Below are 27726 nucleotides of genomic sequence, written 5' to 3'. Positions count from 1 at the left end.
ATCCATGCTCCTCCTATAGAGAACACGTCCAGTATAATGCGACATATAGTTCCAAGCTTGCGTTTCACGTGTTACTTCCGTACCACGTGCCGCTTCCCGACCTATCAGACCAGAGGGCTGGCGGCTCAGTTCGAGGCTTGACACGCGGGTTACCGGTGGATGTTGTGTGTTTCCGGGTTGTAGTGGTCACTGTTGGTGACCGAGGTTTCAGTCGGCCGGACTGTCTCAGGGAGCGAGGAGCCCACGGAACCGATGCCCGCAGGTCAGTGGCAAGGGTGGGAAAGGGAAGTCTCTGAGCTGCGGGGGGGAGAGGAGAGATGACCACAGACAAGTGGGTGAGATTGGGGAGTGGGCCCAGCACCTGAGTGAGGAGAGGTAAGGACCCCCTAACTGGGATATAAGGGGGTGGGGGGTGAACCTCTGAATTAGCAGATGAGCTTATGTTGGGTGTCAAACCGGGGGAATCCCCTATACTTTGGTAGGGGTTGAGAATAAGTGCTCCTCAAATGTGATAAGGAGGGGAATGACTGGGTTGTACCCCACACTGGTGGGGCTTGTGGTGGTGAGGAATATGGGAGCTCCAGGCTGATGGTGAGGAGGGAGTGGGGCATGGAGATCTGTTTGTATACATTATTATAAACTCAGTAATATGATGAATGTTGTTTGTTCGTGGCAATAGCGGTGTCGAGGATGTATGAATTATCGTGCTGTGGGATTCAATGTTTATACTTTAGCCAAGGTTGAGATACTGTACTTTATTTTTTTTTATATGTGTAGCTCATTCCCTTAAAAAAATAAAAAAGAAATGTATATTTAGAGATGGTTTTAAAGCAGTTTTTTGTCCTTTCTGAATATATAGGTTAGACTTTAAATTTGCATGCGGAATATTTATTCCCAAATTCTACTAGATACGGCAAAGTACATCTACTTTTGTTGTAACAAGTATCATAACAGGCTGAGTTACGATTACCCATAAAAGGAATGGGAGTCAGTTCAATGTCTGAAAAAAATACAAAATATCACAGATGAAAAACTGCCCAAACCAGGTCGGATAGACTGGGGCTTCTAGCAAACTGGGGCTTGCTGAGACTGTGTACAATTCCTTGCACTCCCATCTCACACACACATTCTAGGGAGAGGCACCCGGAGGATCTGTGATGCCTATCTTGTCATTATTAGTAACACTTCATCTTTTAAAGTGGGACTCTGTATAAGGGTGATGCTTCCAGCACTGAAATGGCCCAGAGTGCGTGTCACTAGTACTGCAGGTCAAAATATTGTTCAATAATCTAGTTAATGATCTGTAACGAAGATAACCTTTTCTGCAGTGAAAGTGTTACTTGAGCAATTCCGTGTGGTGTGTAAGCCTAAATAAAGTTGGCTGTGGACTGTAATAGAGGTATACATAATTCAGTGTGTGGAGCAGTTTGAATGAGTAATGATTATTATTACTGATTTACTGTATTCTATTCTACTGTATAAATCCCTATAATGCCCAGAGGTACACTGACAATCGAAGGAAAACCTGTTTTTAATTGCTGTATTAGAAATTAATTTGTATAAATTTAGTCGAGAGAAATTAACACTTCTAATGAGAATAAACAGCCGTTATTCACACTCCTGAAACCATCATCTCTACAAAAATCAAAGAATCTCTATAAAGAGCATAAAAGTTGTGTTTGAAGACATCTGTAGTTTATTTTTAATATAACATCAAGTGATTGCTAATTGCACTTTTTTTGTGGCATTGTTAGGGTGCTGTCGCCAATATCATTTGATGAACAAAATATTCATATCCCACCCTATGTCATTTCTGGGGCACAAGACATTTGGGGCAAGTAAGAGAAGCCAGCAGTCATAATTATTGGCAAGAATTATTCACGTTTGTGAGTCATTTCTATAAAACAAAGTAAGCTTTAAACAGTTGGAAATGCAAAGTTGTACAAAACATTGCACTGTATTGCAACATGTGCATTTCCTGTGTATGGTCAGTTGCTTTAAAGCTGCAGTTCAGTCTTTTTTTTCTTTTTTTAAATTTATTTTTTTACTTCAATATTTTCATGTGGGCAATCTCAAATTACCTAAAGAACTGTATAGCTGCAGGTCAATTCGTTCTCCATGTATTGATCTGCAAAATTTGGTGACATCATTAGTGAAGGGATCTGTTTTTTTTCTGCTTCTGTCTCTCAGTGGAAGCCTATGAATATTCATGAGCACTCCTGCACTGACGTGCTAGAGGGAGGGCAAAGGGTTGTGCCAGGGCTCGTGACAGGACATGAAGGGGCAGTGCCTTAGCAAATGGCTGTTAAAATAGAATACAAGAAAATTTGTCTTTCAAAGTTGTTTTTTTAAAAACAGAAAATGCTAAAAGTATTTTTTCTTACTACAGAACTGATTTATTAAAAAAAACACACATGCAGGATATTGACTGAACTGCAGCTTTAATCTGGATGGAATAGATCGTCTTGTGGCCATAGTTTTCAGTGCTTTTTACTGTTTTTAAAGCAGTAATTCAAGCCGTCATTTTTAAAAATGTCCCCCCCTCCCCCCCAATATGTGCATCAATACAATATAAACACTGGCCACTGATTAGCTAAGTTGCCGGTCGATTGGCGAAGATGCGGCTCAGGGCTCACTAAATGCATCTTGGGTCCTCTTCTGCTGCACTGACAGCCAAAGTTCTGTGAGGTAGATCATGTGACCAGGCAGGCACTAGATTAAATTGGTTCACTGCTAGAGAGGGTGAAGGGCTCAAAAAGGTGATGCTGTTTCAGAAGGGGAAGGGGGTGTGTGACTTTGTACATGGTTGCTATAGGAACAAAAATGCTTGTTACATTAGAATACATTAAGTGTTTTTTTTTATTAAATGGTACAAGTATTTTCTCATAGCACAGAACTGATTTTATATAAAATTTTTAAAAAAAACACGCATGAAGGATATTGCTTGAACTGCAGCTTTAAAAAAATAAACATTATAAAAAAAATATTAATGTATAGAACGCCAGTGCATCAGAAAAACAAGTCCTTGTAATGTAATAAACTGCAGTTGGAATTAACTCCTTTGAATGTACTGAATGTACAATAACGTTGCCCTAATAGGGTTAGGGGACTAGTACCTAATGCCAACGGCACCATCAATAAGTAGTACAGACCAAAGTCCCATAACGATAATAAGGAGAAAAACAGGGTACAGCGACCCATAAAGTAGACTCACTTTTATTTCTCCTGGAGTGTCCAACAGTAGATGATTGATAGGCGTGCAATCTCCCAGGTAAGCAGCAGGAACAGGTAGGAAAAATGGCAGTGCACTGCCAAAAGGAACAGAAGAAGGCTCACGGTTACAAAAGCAAAAGTTATTTATTGCATAAAAAAGATGGACTAAATGTCCCCCCCTAAGCCACAGCACAGGTCCACCAACGCGTTTCGGGCACGTTGGTGGACCTGTGCTGTGGCTTAGGGGGGACATTTAGTCCATCTTTTTTATGCAATAAGTAACTTTTGCTTTTGCAAACCGTGAGCCTCCTCCTGTTCCTTGTGGCAGTGCACTGCCATTTTTCCTACCTGTAAAAAACATATTATACTGTTTCGACATAATATTTCTGCAGTTTAGAAAGCCTATCCCCTTACTATTTTTAAAGCCTAAATATTACTTGCACGTCTAAAATGAGTCCAAACACTGCCAAGACTTTATTCCAAATACTTCTCATTATCCGATCTCTCGATAACCATCTTTGCTTTCGGCTAAACCGCAGTAATACTTACCTTTTCTTGGGATTAAAAAAAAAAAAAATGTAAGCACATTCTGCTGTAAAAAGCGCTTACTATTCTGGTTCTCTGCTCTACATTTCCAAGTCATTCAGAATTGTCGATTTTCCAACCCATGCTGCTTCTCGGTTGTACTACAGATCGACATCACATTATGTATTGTTAACTGTGTCTAGAAGGTGTCAAATGATGAAGGCTGAAGAAATAATAAAAAACAATAAATGATTATGCGCTGTATGACCTGTGCATCACATCTTGGCAGTAGTATAAAGGAATAGCTGGTCCTGATGTACTAAATTAATTAAATCACTGGACTGTACCATGAAGAGTGCTAGGCCGTACATTGTAATGCATAGAAAGAGTTGCATTATATAAGCACATTTCAGAGCTTTAATTTTTCACCTCCAACAGATCATGGTGCCTCTGTCAAGGAAAGTATCTGAAAGCCAGAGTTTTGCGGGGAATAGATAATGGATTTCCTGCCAAGCGGATACTAGAACTTCTTTAAAAAGATGGGACAGGCAGAGTTTCTGAATTCAAGTGATGTGTTGGTACGAAAAGTGTTGGGGGTAATTGCCCACCTATTTATCAAGATTAATTCCAGTGCTGGTGTACATAGCATTCAATTTAGAAGAGTGGGGTATAGAGGTTTCTTGGGGTCCTTGGATAGTTTAGCTGAACATGGACATTATCTCAGGATACAAATTCAAAAGGTCCCATTTCTTGACTGCTGCAAGGTGTTTTTTTTTCTCTCCTCCCCTCTCTCCTCCCGCCCCATCTCTCTCTCTTTCTCCTTCTGAGCCATGAGTCTATAGATAAGTTTGGGGTTTGCTAAACAATTTCAGCCAAGTATTAGCATTTCTTAATTTAATAATAACAATAATAATCCAAAAATAAAGAAAAGTTTCTGGCGGTTCCACATAAGGAGAAAAACCTAGAGATGAGCATGTGGCCTGGTGTTCTGGTTTTGATTCTAAATAAATGTGGGGTTTTGGAATGCAAGGTTCTGGTTTCACAGACCTGGTTTTAGCCATTAGGAGTGCTGACAATATGCAATGTACATGGTGTTTGCTGGTATAAATGTACCCCTGCCCCCTCACTTTGTTATTATGCAGAAATGGTCAGCAGTCAGCCCCTTCCGATAGATGATGCCGGCAAAAGAAAAAAGAAGAAACGGAGGAGCAGAGCTATGGAGAGCTTCACGGGGAAGTTTGCAGGTGTTTATGCATTTCATTATTCCCTTTCTCTTCTCCTCCTCTCTTCACTGCAAACTTCTAACTTGATCAGTGTTTTTCAACTGGGTTTGTGAGGAACCCTAGGGTTCCCCGGGCATTCCTAAAGGGTTCCCTTCAATTTTCAGGTAATTTGAAAATTGCACCAATACCGAAGAATTTACAATGTATCTGATCTCAGACACAATATGAGAGGGTCTGGCAGAATGTCACAATATAATTATAGGGTTCCTTAACCAAATAAAGGTCGTAAACCACTGAATTATATGCTTGCAGGGTTCTGAAAGCAACGCAATGTTTAGTTCTTATTGTCTGACCGGTTGACCAGCTTGTACAAATATTTGTGTCCCATACGGCACGCATGCGCGCACGTGACCTGCATATGGGATGAGGGTTAATACATCGCTATTTTAGCTGACCCACCTTTCACCTTCCACAAAGGTTCCTCAAATGAACAATATTTCCCCATATTCCATCCCAATATACCATCTGTCACGAACAGCACACTAGTGAGCACATGACTTTATATAGGAAATCGGGGTTAACGCACACGACTACTGTAGCCAACTCGCCTTTCTCCTGCGCAAGGTGCTTCACATGAGTTAATATTTACCGCTTACTTGATTGCAATAATACCTGCTTCTACCACCCAAGAAATATCAAATATGAAACTTGCGGAGTCTAAGGTCCCTCTTTATTAAAGAAAAAACTGCACTTAACACACACAAATCTGTTGTAGCAAAATGTGTCTGGAAATGTACTTTATTCAAAGCGTGCAAACCGTTCATTCAGAGCCCAAAGCATCACTTATTTGTTTTGTTTTTCTATCTCTCCTATCTCCTATCTAAAACACACACACACACACACACACACACACACACACACACACACACACACACACACACACACACACACACACACACACACACACACACTCTGACCGTGGGTTACAGAAAAAGATTACAAGAACATAGTTATAATAAATATAGACACGTTTCTTAAAATAAAAGGGTAAAACAAACAGAAATCACTATGCAGTATGTTACCATACGTCATATGTCTTTACCAGAGGTCACTGACGTAGAAAGATGAAAATTTGTGTCTGATCCCAGACAAACCTCTGTTGAATTTTAACTCAGAAAATAAAACCCTACTTTTTCAATTATAACTTCCACGTAAGCCAACCCCTGTCATCAATCCGCCACAGAATTTGATAGTTTTAAGACTTAAAAGAAAAAAAAAATCTTTTTTTTGCGACATTTAAAAGTTGGCTCAATATAAATTACATAACTTTATGGCCATATTACTTTGGCCACCTTATAGTGATGGCGTCGCGACCGATGCCGTTGCCATCCGCCAAAGTTATAATTAGTTTTTCGCGACGGTCGCCAGTGACGTCACGAAAGGAGACGGGCTGCGGTCTCTGGTTTAGAGACAGTCACATGTGGCGACTGTCCCTAAAAAAAAATCAAAATTTTTTTTTGTCACCGTCACGCTTACTATTAGCGCTTGCGACGGAGTCAATGTATTTGATTTGCAGCAACGTGCCCTCACAAGGCACTATATACGTAGCCTAAGGCCTCGGCCAGGCTCCCTGCTGGCGTGCTGAGGCGCGCTGAGGCGCAGGGAAAGCGGGTGCTTTCCCTGGCCTTGCGGTTGCTTACCGCACGCGCCGTTAGGGGGCGGGCGCGTCACTGGCCGGGGGCGGGCCAGTGACGTCACGGAGCTGTTTCGCCCTCATTGGGCGAATCGCTCACGCGACCGGCCTGTCGCGCCGGCAAGCGGGGGAATTTTAAATTCCCTTAAGACCTGCGCTTCCACGCACTTGCGGATGCGCAGGTGAGCCCCTACTAAAGCCGCTCTAATTGCGACTGTAGGGGCTCGGTGCTGAGCGGGACCGCGCGTTAGCATGCTTCCGCCAGCAAGCGCTAAACATGGCCGAGGCCTTAGACGCACGTGAGACATATCAATAGATTCAGCGACTGTAACAATCCTCATTTGGCTGACTTGCTCGTAAGTTTCAGCGCCAAACGGATATCTGCTCCTTGCCACCTCCTAAACCTCAAGTGTTTGGTCTTATTGCACCTGCCTCCTTGCAAAGGTTACGAATATCTATACGTTATTCTTCAGAATAGATGTCATCCCATGATATCCTATTATTAATATAGGCCTCAGCCTAAGTGGTGATCTGTTTGTCACATCTCTCTGTGATGCACAGGGGATATTTCAAGAATGTAAGGATTTCTTTGAGGCTGACAGCCCAAGATCTGGCTATCGTCCACCACTTTCTAAACTGTACATATTTCACTTTTCATGGGCCATCAGTGATAGCCCCCCCAAATGAAGCCCTCTTTGTAGATCAGCACAGACCCAGGAAGGGTCTTGACCGGTAATAAACACACTATCTTGTATTTTTCAGTCAATTTCTAAATAAAGTTTACCCCTGAAGTAATTGATTAAAATACTTAATATTCCCTGCCATTTCTATTACACTTACCGTGTGTGTATACACACACACACACACACACACGTTTTAGCTTTGTAGCACAAGTAATAGTAATTGCAAATTACTTCTCTATAAGGAAGTCTATTTTTTATCTCTGCAGATTGACCATTGACCTGGGCTCATTACATCTGGAATTTCATTGGTCATCTAATGCTCAAGATGAGTTTTTGTAACACGGAACCTGTTGTTGATCCTTGGCAGTAGTGGGATGGTAGTGATAACTGCCACTGTAATAATGAAATATGATAAAGTCGATCAAGTTAATTCTCCCCAGTACTCTGCACAGTTCTCTGAAAGCAGCAGTTTATATTGAGTAATTATTCACCGTACAAAGTATAAAAACACTTTCAAACACCCGACTCCCCTGCAGAGCGTATTGTAGCTACAGACTGACACATCATTGATACTTTCCTTTATTATAAAGCCTAACCTCCAGTGTCCATCCTCTGGTGTCCCACTTATCCCTCCAGGCACCAGCAGTGAGAATTTAGTGCTTAAAGAGGCAGTCTCAGCCATGTTTTTTTTTTTTATACAGGACTGAAGCAGTGTGTAGCCGGAGCTGAACCCCATTACTTTTGGCTCATGCTTCCGGAGGTACTTACCTACGTAGGGGGTGCTGGTAGCCACTCTGGGATTCACTATGTCTATTTCAAAGCTGCAGGGCCCTGTGGGCCAATAGAAAGCTGTGACATCACCAGGTGCGGCTTCCTGTCGGCCTATTTGACGAGGAAGCTGAAAACTGTAGAGAGCTGCACCGGCACCCCCTTCAGAGGTCTGTATCTCTGGAAGCAGCAGGTCCCCCGTACTGAAATCAATGGGGTTCAGCGCTGGACACCCCCTGCATCAATCCTGTATTAAAAAATGAAAGGGAAAAGCTCTGTGATTCCCTCCTTTTTTAAAGGACAGTCAGGACTCCCTCTCCCCCTCCTGTTTCTGCAGGTTGTCAACTTTTAAATTTAGTTTTGCAGAAGATTGGAATTGCCTGACACGGCCACATGCAACAAGTGATCAATTTTATACTCCAACCCTTTTCTTTACGGGATCATTGGTATTGCTGCTACAATGCAACATGGATTCCTGTGGTTTGTGGGGGACTTCAGGATATAAAGTACAGTAACGGAAGTAGGGTCATAATTACAAAGCGGTGCTGGGCTGTAAAACACCGTACAGCCCATTCACCTTGGGGCTTGGCATCAGCTTGTAAATATGGCCCTTAGACTTTCAGTTTAAATTGACTTGCTGAGAATCCACTAGATCTGTGATGGTGTATAGATAATTATTACTATGATTATATAAAGTACATGTATTGGTACAAACTTTCTTTTTGCCTGTTTTCCATCCTGATCTGTGTCACACTCCTGTAATTTCCCGAATTGAAGAAATATTGATTTACTTATTTATGTGTACAAAACAGAAAGGAGGTTCCTGCCCAGCCTTATAATGGCTTTCTAGAGGGGTGCTACCTGGGAAAAGTACACATGCAAAACGTGAAAGAGAGAAATTGCATGTGTTGTTGCACACTCCTCTACTAATATTGAAAATAAATAATGTTATTGAATATAGAAACGAAAACAACTATCTAATTAAAACCTCAACACCGCTCCTGTGTCCCAAGTAAATATATCTTATTCTCAGAGAACTGCTACCCTCATGCTACTTTCCATGAAGGGGTTAATGAATAATGCCCCACCGGTGAGTTATAGTGTTGCAATCCTCATGCTAATATATAGTTTGAAAGGATTTGCTGGTACTCCAATTGCAAAGTGTTATAGGTGTACCAATATAACACTGGAAACAGAGGATAGATGGAAAGCAGATGTCTCCCTGTTAGGTTCGTAGCTTCCGGTTCAACCAATACAGGATATTATGAGACAATGTTCACTCATGTATATTGGATCTTAATTGTGATGGAATGGGCTGATAGTAGCCTAATGGCAACCCCCGAAGAAGTTCTGAGCACAGAATGAAACGTGCGTCGGGTGATGACGTCCGTAGCACGTCACTAGCACAACTGAAACAAAGGTCTCGGTCATAGACGAGTGAGCCGGGCTATTTGGTCTCTGTGAATATATATGCACGGGCGCGCTCACCGGTGGGGCATTAATCATTAACCCTTTCATGGAAAGTAGCTTGAGGATAGCACCACTATAGCTTACCATTAGGGCATGAATTATCAGCCGCTTCTCTGAATTATTCAATTGGCACACAGGCGCTGTATTGAGTTTTTAAATTAGATGTGTTTCTTTCAATGTTCAATAAAATTTATTTTCAATATTGGTAGAGGAGTGTGCATCAACAGGGATTCTCTCTTTCGTGGTTTTTTACTTTATTTTTGTGGCACATTTTAACTTTGCTATTCTGAATATCAGCTGTGTGCATGCTGTATGTAACACATCAGGATTAGTCGAGTTAATGCTCTGACAGCTGGAATATCCATGTGCTCTTTCCTTGGCAGACCTATACAAGCTGACGGATGAACTTCTTGGAGCAGGGGCTTATGCCAAGGTTCAAGGCTGTGTCAGTTTACAGAATGGAAAAGATTACGCAGTAAAGGTAAATAGGGGAAGAAAAAAAACACATCTTCATGCACGCTCCATGCAATCTGTGTCCGAGTGTTGCATTGTTTATCTGAATGTCTTAGGAGGTTGATACTAGTGTTGTACCGGGTAGTGATTTTGGAAGGAAAACAGGTACCTGGCCAAAATCAATAGTTCTACCCGGCCGGGTACCCGGTTTGGCACTTACCTGCAGTGTGGCGGCGACATCTAGGAACAGCAGCAGTGGTCCTGTGGCCGTGGCGGCATCGGAAGTGTCTTCAGCCGACGTGGGAGCTGCAGGAATCCATTACGCAGAAGGTAAGCAGTGTGAGCCGGAGAACCATGTGACCGGAGCAGGAGCGTTCCTATTGGACAGATGGCTGTCCAATAGGAACGCTCCTGCTCCGGTCACATGGTTCCCCGGCGGCTCACACACATAAAAACTGCTTGCCTGCTGCGGTGCTGCGGAATGGATTCCTGCAGCTCCCACGCCGGCTGAAGACACTTCCGATGCTGCCACAGGACCGCTACTGCTGTTCCTAAATGTTGTTCGTCGCTGGCTGAAAGGTAAGAAAGGTAAGTGATGTGATTATTTTCAGCTACCCTGACATTACCCGACGCCGGGTATTACCCGTTGCCGGACCCACTTCTCAGTTGCTGGGTTCGGGTAGCTGGAAATGTGCCGGGTACTGGGTAATTCCAGGTACTCGGTATACCCCTAGTTGATACTATACTTCTATTGATAAAGCAGCTCTGCCATGGCCCCCTCTGTCAGGGAAAGGACTTACGATTCAGGGAGTGTTAATAGGAGTTGTATAACGCATAGATTCTGAGATGTATCAAACGCTGCGTCTACCGGGTCTGAGGGGGGCTTACACTTTTTTCTGGATAACAATATGCATACAATTTAAGAAACATCTATTTACATTTGAAGTGCAAACAGAAAGCTGAGCAATACGTTAAATGAAACTACTGTTCACTTTTTTTTTGTTTTTTTGTTGATACATCTCACTCTCTGTCTCCTTGTTGAGATCTTTTTATCTCCTTGTTCCTGCCCAGGATGTGGTTAAATACGAGATGTGTAGGTCCTATTAGATGCTGCTTTGTTTCTATATAACCCTCAAAATGTACCTAGCACTTTAGTGTGTGTGTGTGTGTGTGTGTGTGTGTGTGTGTGTGTGTGTGTGTGTGTGTGTGTGTGTGTGTGTGTGTCAGTGTCAGCGTCAGCACGGGGACATGCATTGTTATATGAATGACCCTACGCTATTTTCACCTTCAGCAACACACCGATTTTAAGGTGCTGGTATTCTTGGCATCACACAGGCCATTTGGAACCGCTGCTGCTTTTTATTGGACTAGGTGACGTCGGAGATTTAAACCTCCATTCTGTTTCCCCGGGTGGGGAGGAGGGGGAGCAGAATTGCGGTTTGTCACTAAACTTCACAGGAAAATATCTCTGAAACCATAAAACCACGGGGTCACTAGAGCTGAAAATAGTGGGATTCAGGGGACTAGTAATGACTATAACGGACTGCAGAACTCTTGACATAAATAGATTGTCCAATATCAATTTAGTAATATTCGGCTTCCACAGCCTCCCATTAATGAGCCTGAATTGCCTGGCAGATGCTAATGCGATCTCATTGATCATGTTTCTCTAACCCTTCCCATTCCCTTTTTAATTATCGTGGTTATGTCATAAAAAAATAATTTATTTCACGTAGCTGCTGCAAAGTGTCTGTATAACACGGTGTGAAAAGTGCTTATTTTTGACTATTCAATGTTTCATATGTCTGCCTTAGCTAACCCATTCATAAACGCCTAACTTTAATGGCCTGTGAACACTTTTCCTCAACTCAAGGGCAACCAACAGGTCAGGTTTTCAGGATATCCCTGTGTTATCACAGTTGGCTCAATCAATGACTCAGAATGACTGAGGCACTGAGGGGTAGGCGGGTGGTGTGTGTCATGGTGAAAAGACATCTTTAAATTGCTTAGGTGAGGCATAAAATGTCATAACGTTTTGTTTCAGCAACTCCTGCGTCCTCGAGCTATAGGGATGTTCTTTGGGTTTGTAGTAGCGTTAAAATGGCCCATTTGTGTCTCGTCCCTTTTTTTTTTGAAGTCTCCTTATTCTTCAAGTGTTGCAGGGGAGTGGACATGAATGATTGTGAAACGCCAGTCTGTGCTCTGCGATTTTGTGATTTCATTGCTTGCCTTGGGTGGCGAGTTTTATTTATTTTGTCATTTTGAAGATGAAACTTGGACGTGCAGATTCCTGACTAATACATAGCTGCAAAAATCACGCCGGCTAATTGTACATGCATCTCATTGGCCAATGCAGGATATGGGTATATGAGGCCCCCGCCGAAAGACTGGCAGCAAGCACTACGTTGCTGGGTGAAAATGAATTGTATGTCAAACAATGTTTTTTGTGTTTTCCAAGTAGACTGAGCACATATTAGGTGGGGGAAGATCCCACTTTAAAATTCCCCCAATAATATTTTGCCATAGTTCTAACACAATTAAAAAAAAAAAAAAAATGCTAAATGAAATATAAATATTTTTCTCTCTGTATGTGTTCTACCACAGCAGTATTATTTTTTTTTTTTATGTGCCAAAGATAAGAGTTGGGAATTCACAACGTCAATACATTTTGACGGTGTTGCCAGACATTTATCAACTGTTCCACAGGTCTTTAAAGGTTAATGACCACTGTTTGGTCCTTTTTGTAGTTGCTTGAAGGACTGTGCGGAACTGCATCATGTTGTAGCAGGCGATGCATGGGATGGTGCTGCAGGGTGGGGGGTTGGGGTGTGGGGAGGGGAAATCTTATCTCCTTACTGTGCGTGTGTGCTACTTCCTGGCTTCCTTTTCCTGCAGATAGTCGAGAAAGAGGCCGGTCACAGCCGCAGCCGAGTTTTTCGAGAAGTAGAAACTTTGTACCAGTGCCAAGGCAACAAGTAATATTCCCTAAACCTTTTCAGTCTGATGTAAAAATGACACACACACACACACACACACACACACACACACACACACACACACACACACACACACACACACACACACACACACACACACACACACACACACACACACACACACACACACACCTACCTATATATTTTTGTTATACTGGAGGGGGGGGGGGGAGCTCTGAATTACCCTTGGGTATGTCAAGTTCAGAGCTTATTTGTCTTTTTTTTTGATTTGTATTGTTTCTTTTTCCCTGCAGGAACATTTTAGAGTTAATAGAATTCTGCGAAGACGATGTCCGTTTTTATCTGGTCTTTGAGAAATTACGTGGAGGTATAGTACAGAGTGTTTGCTTTCTGATTCATCACCTTTGTCACAGTGTTCTAATTTACTGGAAATTGGCACAGTTAGGCCACCATAGCAATTATGAAACAGGGATGGATTCAAGGGTAGGAGACAAATGTCTGACCTCATTTTCTGAATGCTGATTTTGGAATCCTCACTGTCAGGTGGGCATGTAATAAAACACTTTGATCCCGTTCTCGCCAAGTTTTTTTTTATTTTTTTTGTTTTTTCTCAAGCACGAAATACCAAAAACTGTTGCTTGTGATTCCATCCTGCGAATAAACACTCGCCTGTTTTATCAGCACATACGCCTGGATCCCCTGTTCTTTCTGTGCTTGGAGCTGTGCTCTCCTATCATTCAGGTTTTCTATCTTCAGGTTTTAAGGATATCACTGCTTCAGCACAGGTGGCTCAGTCGAAGATGGGGCAACTGGTTGAGCCACCTGTGCTGAAACCGGAATATCCTTAAAACCTGGCTTGTTGGTGGCCTTTGAGGACTGGAGTTCCCCACCCGTGCTGTAGAGACGAAACATTCATAGATTGCAAATACATGTACCATTTATAGAGCCCAAGTACTCGAGGTATGCAATGTGTTGGATAGATATTACAATAGCTACTGCAGTTGCACCATAAGTGTCCATAGTGGGGTAACTTCCTTGAGTAATATTTACCATTTATGTTTGAATTGCTTGCTTTTAAGCAGCATTAAATGTAAGAAAGATGGGGAACTGCAGGATGGTATTGTGTACGGTTTCCCCCCCTCCCCCACATTTTGTTCTACTGGGCATTATGTTGGGTTCATTTTATTCTTGTTTCTTTTAATATCCTGCTGGGATGCAGCAATCAAACTGCATCTCGGTTCTACCCACCATCGGTGCTTCAGAGTGCCCATGAAATGTATGTTTTGGATTGAGCATCTTGTCACAGCTCATTCACTCTCATTGGGGGATATCTGAGCCAGTACATCTGCTGGAGAATGTGTTTGAGGTTGCGCACAGGAGATGAGGTTGAAAAAAGACACATGTCCATGTTCAGCCTATGTTTTGTAATTGCAGTATATTGATCCAGAGGAAGGCAAACAATCCAGTGACACATTATCCAATGATGGCTCATAAGGGGAAAAAATAAATTCCTCCCTGACTCCCATTTAATGGCAATCAAATTTCTCCCTGGATGAAAATCCTTCCTATGTTTTACTTATTTAGTTTATCCCTGTATACCTTTTCTAAGAAGCTGTCCAACCAATCTTAAAGATATCTATTGTATGTACTACCAGTCTCCATGGGTAACTAATTCCGAATTTTAACTGCCCTTGCTGTAAAGAACCCTTTTCTTTGTTGCTGGTGAGATGTTCCACAGTTGTGACTCATGAGCATTGATGCCTTATTACCGTTTAAAAACATCCAATCCAGCTTGACATTGGATCACCGCACTGCATCCCAAAGTCACCCCCCACAATGCCTTGGATAGCACCATAGGAGGTATTGCACAGAGCGACTTTGGAAAGCAGTGCAGGGATTGATCACTCTGCTTCCCAATAAGTTTCTCCGCAGCCACAGTCTGTCCTCACTATATATAAAGGTAGACTGATTTGTAAAGCAACACTTGCTCCTTCTTTCCATCAGGATCGATCCTGTCCCATATCCAGAGACGGAAGCACTTTAATGAAAGGGATGCCAGTAAAGTTGTGAAAGACATTGCATGCGCCTTGGACTTTCTTCATACGAAAGGTAAGAAAGAGGACATTGTGGTTCTACATCCTCTTTACTTGGGGACATGGTGTTTCACATACCAGCTCTCCTAGGCTCCTACACAATGGCTCAGGAGCCTTGTCTGTTTAAAATATACTGCTCGCAACAAAACAAAATTGGGGGAAAAAAACTGAAAATGTAAGTGTGTTAAAAATATGCTGAAAAGCAGAGTGCAAATGGCAGATTATTTATACATTATAAATTACAAGCATAGCTGTGACGTGCTACGTAAGGGTACTCCCTGCAGGGTACATGGAGCGGCCACCTCCAGTCCACAAGGACCACCAACAGTGTCAGGTTTTCAGGATATCCCTGCTCCAGCGCAGATGGTGCAGTCTTCGACAGCCACCTGTGCTGAAGCAGGGATATCCTTAAAACCCAACCTGTTGGTGGCCCTTGAGGACTGTAATTGGCCATCCCTGGTCTAGATTGAATTGTGTGTGTTTGTGTGTGTGTGTGTGTGTGTGTGTGTGTGTGTGTGTGTGTGTGTGTGTGTGTGTATATATTCTTTTAACCTGTGTAGTGTGTACACTAACACCTACAGTATACAATGATTATTTCTTGATGTGTTCTTTTTGTATTTTTCCATCTGTTTTATGATGTAGAATATCCAACTGTTTCTGCAGCGGGTATAAACTGATTGCTCTCATACCAAGTAATCGTTTTAAAGGGTCTATTAATTAAATGTGTGTTAAAGGAATACTTTTTGTGAAAATAATATTTGGGTGGATTGAACCCTTGATTTATTTGTGTAATGTTTTCTGTTCCCTGAGCTATTTTGTATATTTCTCCCCCCCCACATCCTGAATTAGGTATTGCTCATCGAGATTTAAAGCCAGAAAACATATTGTGTGAATTTGAAGACCAGGTACCATTTCTGTTTTGCTTTATTTGATTTTCTGTTCGTATCGGCGCTCCCCTGACATACTTTCAGTACACATTCACGCGCACACACACTCCTTTTAGATGTAATAGGTTATCTATAAAACTGTTACCTTGACACAATACAGAGATTTAATTAGCAATTTACCCAGAGTGCGTGGTAGGAATTGTAGTAAGGTTTAACCCCTTAACTGTCATTTGTTCCTCTGTAATATGTTTGTTTGACCTCCCTGCCAGAAGATTAAAAGATACTCGTGGATTTGTTGTTTGAAAATGTCTGACCTAGGATTGAGATACATGTTTACATGTATGTTCTAGATACAGTAAAGACGCAGACATAGTATACATAATAATCAACCATTGCAGTGAGACGGAGAGCGGTCTAGGACATTTTGCCGCGACCAAATGGGCGCTGGTTCTTTGCCACAACACTCTCCGCCGCCGGAAGTATCTGGCACTGACCTTTTTGCCGTTGACCACCAAGGTAAGTAAACCCCTACCCTAACTGCTAAAACCCTTTAAATTAACCCCATAACCTAACAAGTAATAAAATTTACCGTTGGACGTGGTGGGGATTCCAGCGGCGAATCGGCTGTGGCGGAGAGTCCTTCTGCGGCAAAGTGGCGGCAGCCATTTGGTCGCGGCGAAACGACCACGCCCAAATGACAATTACCGGAGCAGAGAACGGGATTATTGTGTGAGAGTTGGAGATTGAGAGGGATTGGTAAACCCTTCCAGAAGGCACCCGTGTGAAAATGAAAGCACCGCCAGCTCTTTAAACACTGATACAATTACCAACTCTAACCAGACACCGAAGTTCTGGGATAGGTGGAGCGCTGGCCTTTATTCAATATGCCACAAAACTGTATTTCCCATGCTGGGAAAACCATTTCAGTCCCATTCTTCTGAAAATAGCTGCGCTCTTCTCTACCACAGCAAGGCCCCTCGGCAGAGCACATAAAGAGCAGCCTTGGTTGGGTAACTAATCCGGCAGTTATTTGACAGTGGAACAATACACCCACATTGCAGTGGCAGCCTGCCTCGTTCGGGGCAGTGATGGGTGTTATAGGTACATAACGGGGGGAAACGCCTTCACCTGATGGAAATGCAGTACTCTATATCATTTCCCTATAGGAAATTATTGCCATTAAGATCTGCTCACAATGTGCTTCCCAAGGTTTTGCAGGCATTCATCTCTATGTAGAGAGCTCTTGTAAAGGGTTTTCTGTCTAATTACTGTGTGCAGTTTATCGTGCCGTACATAGAGGATTTCTAGATAGAACATGTATTTACTTTATGCAGATCCGGTTCTGTGGTTGAATATTAATTGCAAAGCAAAACTGTTACTGTCGCTGCTGGCATGTTTACAGCACCCTGCTTTGCAATGTGTTAAAGGTCATTCGGGACTGAATTGGTTAAAGGTAATTGGGATTCTCCTGGTTATCCCACACCGCGCATAGGATGTGTGACACATAGTTGTCACTTGGGGATTTGTACAGTGCACAAGAACGAACGTACATGTCGCATCAAGTCTGCTGTGAATCTCCCGGTCTGGCAAACCACACCTTTTTTAACCAGCTTTGTTGTGGGAAGGGCAAGGAGGGGCTTCTAAGGTCCTGATTTATGAAGTAGCACTCCAGGGAAGTCTGGCTTTGACATGTTTGGGGCTTGAATTAAAAGGCTGAAGGAGAAACACTTTTTTTATTCAGTAAGTGTATTAGGAGTTTTATGGTATTATATTAAAATAAGGCTGTCCATCTTTTTTTTTTTTTTTTTTTTTTTTTTTTTTTTTTTTTCTCTTTCCAATGTCGTCCATAAACTTCTTGAAAGGATTGTCCCTTTTAGAAGGAGCCTTTTCGTGGTTTGTGGGCATACAGGTTGACGATGTGCTGGTAATTGAGCTGTCTTTAATGTCTGTTCGTTTCTGTGCTATGGGATTAAACACTAAAGAAGTGAGCTTTCATGGTGCCCTAACTCGAACCGACAGACTGACCTCTTTATTACACTATGCCAGGTGCAATCTTGTAGCGCAACCTTTTAGCAGTCTGTTAGATTAGGAACGTAGGTTAACCAATTTGTTGCTGAAAGTGTTTAACTTTGGGGGATTATATAATATTATTATTTATGATTTGATATGTTTTTTTTTTTTTGGAGTTAAGTAGTAGCATATCTCTAGCAATTGGTGAGGGAGCCCACTCATCGAAACAATGCTAGGTGTAATACTTACAAATGGGGACAAAGTATCATATGCAGTTATTGTTGAGGACTTGGGTTCCAGTGATGATCAATCGGTGAGATTTAGTATAAAGACAGAGGCTGAATCATGTCACACAAACACTAAGCTATTCGATTTTAGGAAGGCTTACTCTTAAGTGATGGGATAATATTTAAGGCCTCATTTGGCAGGGTCGAGGTATTTCACTGACATGCAGGACCAATGAGAAATTAAAAGACACTCCTAAAAGACCTTTTTTGTGTCCGGCAGGTTAGTAAAAGCACAAGGAAAACAAAGCCGATTGGTTCTCCAAATACTTGGCCGATATTGCAAAAGCTGAAGAGTCTACGTTTTAGGAAATCTAGGCAGACTCAGAAGAAGGGAGGAGGAGAACATTAGGCTAGGTATAATGCTGGACTAAATACAGAAGAAAGCCAAGGATGAACTAGGGCCTGAGGTATTACTGCAGATAGGAGAAAGTGCAGACAGGGTGGGGCGAGTGGTTCTTATTTGCCGTCAAATGCAAAGAGTCTATGAACTTTGCGTACATTGTTTGCCATTCTGTCAGAGACGGAGCTCTGGTTGTATTGATTCACTGCTTGCCGCGGGTTGGATTTGTATTCTATATGAGCAGTGGCTTATCCACTAAATTCGAAGCTTGAAATCCTTCCCAGGATGTTTTTGAGAATAACACAGGACCGCAAAGCACTAACTTGTTTTACATTTCTCATTAGATTTCTTATAGTACACATTGACAAAGCAGACATCCCTTTTCTTATCCACAAAATCTAAAAATGACTAGCCAGGATCTGGGTTGCCATGTCATACAAAATAAAGGTTTTCTGTACAGAAGAGGTTTATTAAAAGGTAACATGAGCAGGAATGTGTGTATATAAAACAGCATCAGGTTTTCCACCATTAATCTACAGCAGGGGTGGGGAACCTTTTTTCTGCCAAGGGTCATTTGAATATTTCTAACATCGTTCGCGGGCCATACAGACACAGACAGGCATGCAGGCACACAGACTCCCCCCCCCCCATCTCTGGTAGTTGCTGCTGCTGGGGGGATCGTGTAGGGCGGCTGCTGGGGTAATTGCGGGGGGAACTGCTGGGGAAGTGCAGGGACTGCTGCGGGGGGGGAAGTACGGTGGCTGCTGGGGCTAGTAGGGCTGCCGGCACCTCACACCACCTCCTCCCGATCGGGCGCGCGGCGGCCATTTTTAAAAAAATTAGCGTGACCCCAGTTATAGCAGTTGCCTTAGCAGGGCCAGACCAAATGATTTCGGGGGCCTTATACGGCCCTCGGGCCTGACGTTCCCCACCCCTGATCTACAGTAACTGCAGCACAAGTTAACAACATGTTTTTATACTGTGATTGCTAACATTCTTCTGTATACCAGTTTATAGAGCATTGCAAGTTGTACTGTTAGGCCCATATTAATTAAGCATTCCTATGCCATGACTCCTTCTGGCAGCAGAAGACACCCTATGGCCCATTCAATGGACTAATGTGTTTTTATGGAATAGCACTGCTACACATAAAGATCTATATAGATAGATATATCTGGCACATGGCCCCTTTGTCAAAGGGTAATAATGCATTGGGTCACATTTTCACTATACATTATTTATACATGTTCCCAGGTGTCACCAGTGAAAATATGTGACTTTGATCTTGGAAGCGGCGTGAAGCTGAACAGTGCGTGTACTCCAATAACTACCCCCGAGTTAACAACCCCGGTGAGTAAAGGCCGCAAATGTGATCATCCTTTTAAATCAATTCAACAAGTACATAGAATGGAATGCATCAAACTCCTCTCAGCCAGACAGGGAGGTGGGAGGGAATGAGAGGGACACCCTCCACACCCCAAATAGGTGCACTTCAAGTTACAATCTAAAATGTATTATTGGTTTTGGAATTTCCGTTTCAGCCCTGTTATGTCACTTATTTCTTTGTCGGACAATTGCAGTTTATTGCTGATAACTTTTCAAATGGACCAGCATGAGAATTCTTCACAGAATGTGTTTGTATGTGTTTTTAGAAACCTCATAAGACTCTCGTAGCATTAACCGCAAATTTGAAGGCGAGATTTGGGAACTTCTAAAAGCTCATGTGCGTCAACATTGAGTTCTCGTGTTTGTATTGTAAAAGAGGTATCGCAACCTGCAAAGGATCGACGCTTCTCCAGGGGCAATATGTTTGCTTAAAATCTCAGTTTCGTTATTAAATCCTTCAGTCACTTTCGTTTTGGGAAAAATTGTCTAAGCAAGAGGTTCTCAACTTCAGTCAAGATGCCTCTCTTCTCCCTGCTTCCTCTTCTCCCCCTCCTCCCTCTCCCCCAACAGGTCAGGATCACAAGACATCCCTGCTTCAGCACAGGTGGCTCAGTAGGATGCGGGGGGAGGGAGTTGAAGTATAGATCCCCTGGTGTAATTTAATTTTAGGCGCTCTGAAAAAGCAAACCATGCCATAGTGAATTTTCTAAGAACTCTCACTCGGGCAGGATGGAAAAGTATCACAGCGGAGTTCTTCACATTTGTCCCTAACAAACTTAGAATAAATGCTAAATACCCCAGAGGGCCATGCATGCGTTAAGAGCAATACGTTGTAGGCCCCTCCAGCGGCAAGTGTTAATATTTTGTGCTTGTGCAAAACCATGTATCCAATTCTCTAAGATTTGTGGGGGAATATTGAGCAGATCTGCATATGAATCGGTGGGGGGTGGGGAGGGGTGTGTGAAAATTTGAACATGTATAAATATTTGTGTGCCATATCCTGTGTATACATGGACCAATCCTACACTATTTCCGCCTGAAAGTCTTCCTGATAATGCATTCAAATTGAATTACGCTGTTGTGATCACTTTCATTTTATTAGCCTGTACAACAGAGCACACATCTTGCTCTGCGTAATGCTTCCTGTTTCCAGGCAACAAGCCTCTGAATTACAAGACTGGAACAGTGCGAGAAGCTCCCTATTTCTGTACCGTTCCTTCCAGCCTCACCAGTCCAGTTTTGCGCACTGCGTCTCATTTCTAACCAGGCCATTTAGTTTCTTGGGTGCAAAACAAATGAATGGTTTCTAGTTTCTGATTTTGTATACCTGTAGCAGTTTTGCTGTGTACCTTTCACATACAGATTTGTTGCAGGTGATTGTAATGTGTTACTGTAATTGGGTTGGGAACTGGGCTACAGAATGTAAGATGGTGTTTGGGAGGGCAGGAATACCAACTTCTTTGTGTACGGGCATTTTCTTTCCCTTTTTAACACTGTAGCAATGCAGAGATGACATACTTGTGTTTCTTTGTTTTCTTGTAGAAATGGGACACAAAGTGAATATGAATTCAGACAGTGTGTAAACTGCTTGTATACAGTCTGGGTGTGAACATGTAGACATTAAGTTGAACACCCTAAACGGGCCACTCGAAGTTCTAATCCCTTTCTTAACCAGAATTTAACCAAACGTCTCAGCCTGCTTCATTAAGGATCTGGTACAGACAACCCTGGATTACAGAAGTACAGAGATGGCAAACCACTCCTGGGCTCATGGAATTAGTTACTGGTTTTACCATAGGGCGCACAGGTTCTGGCATCTTATCTGTAAGCCCTTTTCTGATCCATCCTCCCTTGTTTCAGTGCGGTTCCGCAGAGTACATGGCCCCGGAGGTGGTTGAAGTTTTCACAGACGAAGCCACTTTTTATGACAAGCGCTGTGACCTGTGGAGCCTGGGAGTCATTCTGTATATTCTGCTGAGCGGATACCCTCCTTTTGTGGGAAACTGTGGGACAGACTGTGGCTGGGACCGGGGAGAGGTGTGCAGAGTGTGTCAGGTAACTCCTGTGCTTTGTATACAGAATATGAGCTTTGTTTCATGTGGTAAACATCTTGAGCAGAAAGGTTTGTAACTAACCATTAAGTAAAAATACTACTTGTGAGCACACTCGCATGTCTCGGACAGATCTGCAGCCCTGCTTTACCCCATTATCTCTTGGAATACAGTGCATCCACTGCAGCCAGGGATTCTGGGAAATGACATGCAAATGAGCTCGGTCACCTTTTTTAATTTCAAATGCATTTTAACATGGATATGAGTTTATGCCTGCCGCATTACACAGCCTGGGTTAGAGCAGTGCACAGCCAGTAAACCCACTGTCAGCCGTTTCAACCATACACACTGGCACGCAACGATCCCGGTCAAATCAATAGATTTTCATCCACACCACCACTTAGCATTTTTGTCTGAGTACAATATGTGTATGGTGTTATTTATATGTACAGAAATATAAATATACTAGATCAGTATCAGCTCATCTCCAGTTTTATTGTAGAATTGGGAGGGCAGAGTAGGTGGTATGGGTGCGCAGTTAGTTGCAGGAGAGCGTTGGTGAAACTTAGGTGCTGAAATCTTGTGCAATGCATTATAATTCATAAGCTTTGTGTGGGGAAAATACGTTGAAGATTAAATCCACCGTTTTCTGATCTTGGTTTAGCGCTCATTGCGCCGTAAAAGAGCGAGACCCATTGGTCTTGTACTTTATTTTCCTCCTCAGTGCAATATATAGATGCACAATATTATAGCAGATTCCAGTGTACACAATCCGTGTGCAGTTTCTTCTATTTGAAATGAGGCAGAACAATTATTGCATGAAATAACATCATGTGTTATTAGTGGTAGTGGTTGGTGCGAAGTCAAGCACAGCTAGAAAGTACCTTATTAGAAGTAATTGAGAAATCTGCCGAAGCACCAGTGTTAATCACATTGAAGGCAATATAAGCTGTATGTTTGTTTGTAATTGGTACAATTTTAGCTTTGTCTTAAATGCTTGCTTTCAGTCTCCTCTGTGTATATTGTTCCACTATAGTTGGCAGTGTAAACGTAACGGACTTGCAGTATAAACGTATAACAGATTTCTTTGACTGACTCGCTAATTTATAAAGCTTGCTAAAATTCAGCTTAGGGGACAGTTGTGCAAACTTTGATCGATTTTTGCCAACTACCAAAGGTTCATGCCTCTGCCTTTTCCTTAAACAGAACATTTTGAATGGCATCTGGCTTGTCCTAATTAGCCGTGTCTTCTCGGAATAATTGTGTGTTTTTATGCTTAGAGAAGTTGGGTGGCTGATATCACTTTCAGGAGCACGTTACCAGAATTACAATGTTACTAGAAGTTTGCTAATATCTGAATGCTAAACTTTTTTTAACTGGATCTAGCGCACACATCAGAACTGGGGGCTTTGTAAGCGGCACACAGTGCATATTTGCTGTCCCTAGGGGCAGTTTTGTGGACTATTTAAAAAAAAATGTATTTAATGTAGCTTTGCTAAGATTTGGCATATGCCACTTTCCCCAAACTTGTATTACAGCCTGAGGTTGTCTCAATGGAAATAGTGTAGTGATGGTGCTTTGCAATGGCACTGCTGGAAGTAAAAGGGTGTCATGTTTTCTTATACCATGTTTCTTAACTTTTTTTTGTAATTTTATTTTTAAATTGTATTTTAAAGAACAAGCTATTTGAAAGCATCCAAGAGGGCAAGTATGAATTTCCTGAGAAGGACTGGTCTCACATTTCCATCGCAGCCAAAGATTTAATCTCCAAGCTGCTAGTTCGGGATGCCAAAAAGCGGCTGAGTGCTGCTCAGGTTCTGCAGCACCCATGGTTGCAAGGGGTGAGTCCTGCTGACATTTTGATAATGGCTCCTGAATTGGTAGATCTAGAAGACAGACATAAATCCTCCTGAGGTGTGGAGGGAGATGAATATCTACATCCAACCAACTAAACCTGCCTGCCCTGACTCTCACACAATGCTGCTCTTTAATCCGCAGGCATCAAAAGCTCACAATGCAGCTCAGTGTACACAGTAACAATTAGATAGTAAATTGGCGATTGCCTGGTCTGAAGGTTCCATAGCGCGGTGGGAAAGATTCAGATCATTTGGCCAAATTATGTGACAAAAACCCTAATTTAAATGAAGTGTTAGATTAGCTATAATGCCGCGTGATGCAAGTAATGGGAAAGATTTAATAATGATTCAAAAATACGTTTTTCGGGAGTTTGGATGTGCGTTTCACTTCCTCATCACCCTAGAGTTTTTCCTTTGATTTTGGAAGAGATTTGAGGGCAGGAATGTCTTGTAAACATTCTGAGCCAGCAGCAGCCGTGGATGTTATACTTGGCATGTCTTTACATTGCAGCATGGTGATTGTTATTAGGGATACGAAGCATATAACGCTGCCCTTGTGTATTTTCCACTCCAGTACTTACAATCCTGTCTCTAGTATCTGCGAAAATGTAAAACGACATGCTTTTTCCTGTTTATTTTGAAGGATGCTCCTGAAAGAGGTTTACCGACCCCACTGGTGCTTCAGAGGTAATAGGTCTACTTTTTAACTTGTAATAGAATCTATAAATGTAACTATTACAGGGGTATCCAGCTCCAGTCCTCAAGCGCCACCAACAGGCCAGGTATTGGGAATATCCTTGTTTCAGCACTGGTGGTTCAATCATTGAGCCACCTGTGCTGAAGCAGGGATATCCTTAATATCATTAATATCTGGAGTTGGCTACCCCTGCTATATGGTGATATTTAGACTGTGGACTGCTATAGTATTTGCCTTGCTAGTTTAGTATTATTTAAATAATAATCCCCCCAAGAACAGGGCATTACTGGCAATACTGCCCTGGCTGGAAGAGTTGAAGGCCAGAGGCGAAGCCGAGGGACTTTAACCCAGCCAGGTCATTATTGGCCAGTAATGCCCTGTTCTGAGGGGATTATTACTATTATAGGCTAAATGTAGGCCTAGACACTTGTTTTGTAGTCATATTGATTTTTAGCAGCATGATTGTCTATATTCTTTTGCTTTTACTGCAAGCTTATTAAAAGGAAATTACACACACACACACACACACACACACACACACACACACACACACACACACACACACACACACACACACACACACACTGCAGCAGCCCCCTGTAAACCCACAAAACTGCAGACAGATACCAAAACACTCTGCAGCCCTCCTCCACCCTCTACACCCACTGACTCACACTGCAGCCCCCTTCTACACCCACAAAACACACACAGCAGACACACCAACAAAACTGACTGCTGCCTCCTCTACACACACACACGCAGCACACACCAATAAAACACTCTGCTGGACACCTTTACACCCACAAAACACTCAAACATTTCCCTTCACTCTGCCCCCAGGGTTGGGGAGGAGTCAGTGTCTTGCTGGTGCCTCCTGTCCAATCAGCTCCCCCGACTGAGAGCTGATCTCACTCTTTGGGAATTAGAACTGAAGCTGATTGGCTGAAAAACTTGGTAGGGTGCCAAAAATTCTGGATCATTACTGATTGGTTAAAATTCCGGGCATTATTCAATTGGAGAGCAGGGATTTCAATATTACTCAGAATTTAACGGCTTTAGCCTATAATAACCCTTAACCTGAGATGTCATCAACAAATTGCAGCTTTATGGAGGATCGTAGATACTCCAGAGGCATTTGAGACCTTTTTGAATCATTTATTGTCATTACTGCTTTAACTCCTTCTCTGCCAGAAGAGACTGACAGATATCCTGCAGATACCTCTGGCAAGAGAAAGGGTTTAACGAGTTTACCTTTCCCTATTCACTTCCTCTCCCAATAGAAACAGCAGCACTAAAGACCTGACCCTTTTCGCGGCCGAAGCGATCGCCCTGAACCGCCAGCTCTCCCAGCGTGACAGCGACTTGATTGAGGAACGCGAGACCATCATACACGCCATCTGCTCCATGAGACTTTCTCCCCCGTCCAAATCTCGCCTGGCCAAACGCAGAGCCCAGACTCAAGCCAGTAAAGATGAAAAAGACGAAGGCTCCCAGCCGTCCAGCCAGAAAACTGCGCCGTCGAGCACAGGGGCGTCTGCGCTGTAGTGTGACCCTTCTGTGTTGAGACCTCTTTCACTGCTAGATGGGAGAGCAATGCATTACAGTCCCATGTGGCAGCACACTGGTTATCTATGACATGCCAGCAATACTGAAAATATTGTTTTATTGCCACTTAAGTGGACTATTGTCTCTTAAAATTTCTGTCAGCAAATGTTTTTTTGTTTTTTATCCCGACATCTTTTAAATAACAGTGACCCTTATTTCTTTATACGTCTGGATGGTCCACTCATGAACAGAACTCGCTGTACCATTTTTTACACCAATACAAATCCCGTGGGGCCACAGACTGCAGTTACCTCTCACTGGATGGGTTTCGCCATCTGTGCCTAATGAGTCCGTTAACATCACTGGGTGACCTTATGATAGCAATGAAGTGAAAAAAAAAAGTTTCTTTACTCGACTTCACTGTGGGTGTTTATTAATATGATTGATCATGTTGCATTTCGGTAACCCTCAATACTTATATACACGACCACTTCCCTAAATCCAATAATTTAACACACTGACCTCATCAGTTGAATGTTACATAGTTTTATTTTGTATATTTTAAAAATACAAATTTGGTATATATTTTTTTGTCTAATTTATCACACACAGACCGGGAATACAGTTGATTACAGCTGATACACTCGTCTCATGACTTAATTTTATTTGTATTATTTTTAGCACTTGCATAAACATAGTATTTTTATATGGGGGGGGGGGGGAGAAACTAGCAAATGTTTTATACAGAAGGTACTGTAAAGGAAATATGTTACTCCCTTGTTACTGTGACGAAGCAAAGTGACACATCGAATCATTTTATTGTAAATGTTGCTTTTAATTGAATAGAATTTTGGAAAGATTCTTAAGTAACTATGAAGTTGATTTGTATGTTTAATATGTGTACGAAGAAATAAATGTACTTCATTTTTATGTTTTCCGGAAATCTTCCTTTCAGTTTGTTGCCATTTTTCTGTTAATTGCAGATGTTAATGTAGCGGGGGGGGGGGGGGGCGGAGGAGGGTGGGAGGAGACAATGCTTCCTTAAATTCCCAGTAACAGATACAGCACCCCTCTCCCCCTCCCTTGTTTTTTAGTTCCTGTGTAATTGTGTAAGGCTACGCTTATAGTGCCGGTGACATCGGGCTACGGTTGCTGGAAAAATCAAATTGAGATGACTTCCAGCGACCATGCCATCGCACTTACTATAAGCGCACGCTCCGGCGGCACAAAGCGCAGCTTTAGGCAGAGCTGATACTACCTGCGTGACCACGCACACTCCTGCAGCCCCAATGATGTGTGCACTTAGCTGCAGGAGATTGGGGGGCGTGATGGACAAAGCTGGTTCGACCTCATTGGCTGAACCAGCTGACGTCACGCGGCAGCCGCCTGAGAAGACCATTTTTTTGTCACCTCAAACGCTAACGCGCCTCTTCGCCTGCAGGCACTTGGCTAACTGGTATAGCCACGTACTGAATGTGTGCTTGATGCCGCTATTATACACTTGGCCTAAGAAGTGTTTAAACACTAAACTTAAGTAAAACATTTGGCCAAAAAATGTGCCCCAAGTGTGTTCATGTGAGAGTGGCAGT

At 42.6% G+C, this 27726-nt stretch overlaps 1 protein-coding gene across 4 annotated transcripts; it reads left to right on the top strand.

Moving 5' to 3' along the window:
* The first annotated feature begins 139 nt into the window (after positions 1 to 139).
* On the top strand, positions 140 to 27073 carry MKNK1 (MAPK interacting serine/threonine kinase 1). Of its 4 annotated transcripts, none has more exons than XM_075616250.1 (13): positions 144 to 262; positions 1755 to 1909; positions 4881 to 4982; positions 9959 to 10056; positions 12924 to 13003; positions 13279 to 13352; positions 14990 to 15094; positions 15928 to 15983; positions 19857 to 19952; positions 21849 to 22043; positions 23716 to 23880; positions 24539 to 24582; positions 25873 to 27073. In XM_075616250.1, exons 3-13 carry the CDS (start codon positions 4883 to 4885, stop codon positions 26135 to 26137), a joined length of 1278 nt encoding a protein of 425 aa, XP_075472365.1. In that variant the 5' UTR covers positions 144 to 262; positions 1755 to 1909; positions 4881 to 4882; the 3' UTR covers positions 26138 to 27073. The 4 variants fall into 4 exon arrangements, with proteins under 4 accessions (XP_075472364.1, XP_075472367.1, XP_075472365.1 ...); XM_075616251.1 differs by lacking the exon at positions 1755 to 1909 and adding an exon at positions 4177 to 4316 and having other exon boundaries at positions 149 to 262; XM_075616249.1 differs by lacking the exon at positions 1755 to 1909 and having other exon boundaries at positions 140 to 262.
* Positions 27074 to 27726: the final 653 nt, after the last annotated feature.

This window comes from Ascaphus truei, chromosome 10 (genome assembly GCF_040206685.1).
Source record: "Ascaphus truei isolate aAscTru1 chromosome 10, aAscTru1.hap1, whole genome shotgun sequence".
Lineage (NCBI taxonomy): Eukaryota > Metazoa > Chordata > Amphibia > Anura > Ascaphidae > Ascaphus > Ascaphus truei.
The sequence above is the reverse complement of the archived record's forward strand: the minus strand, read 5'-3'. Positions and strand labels throughout refer to the sequence as shown.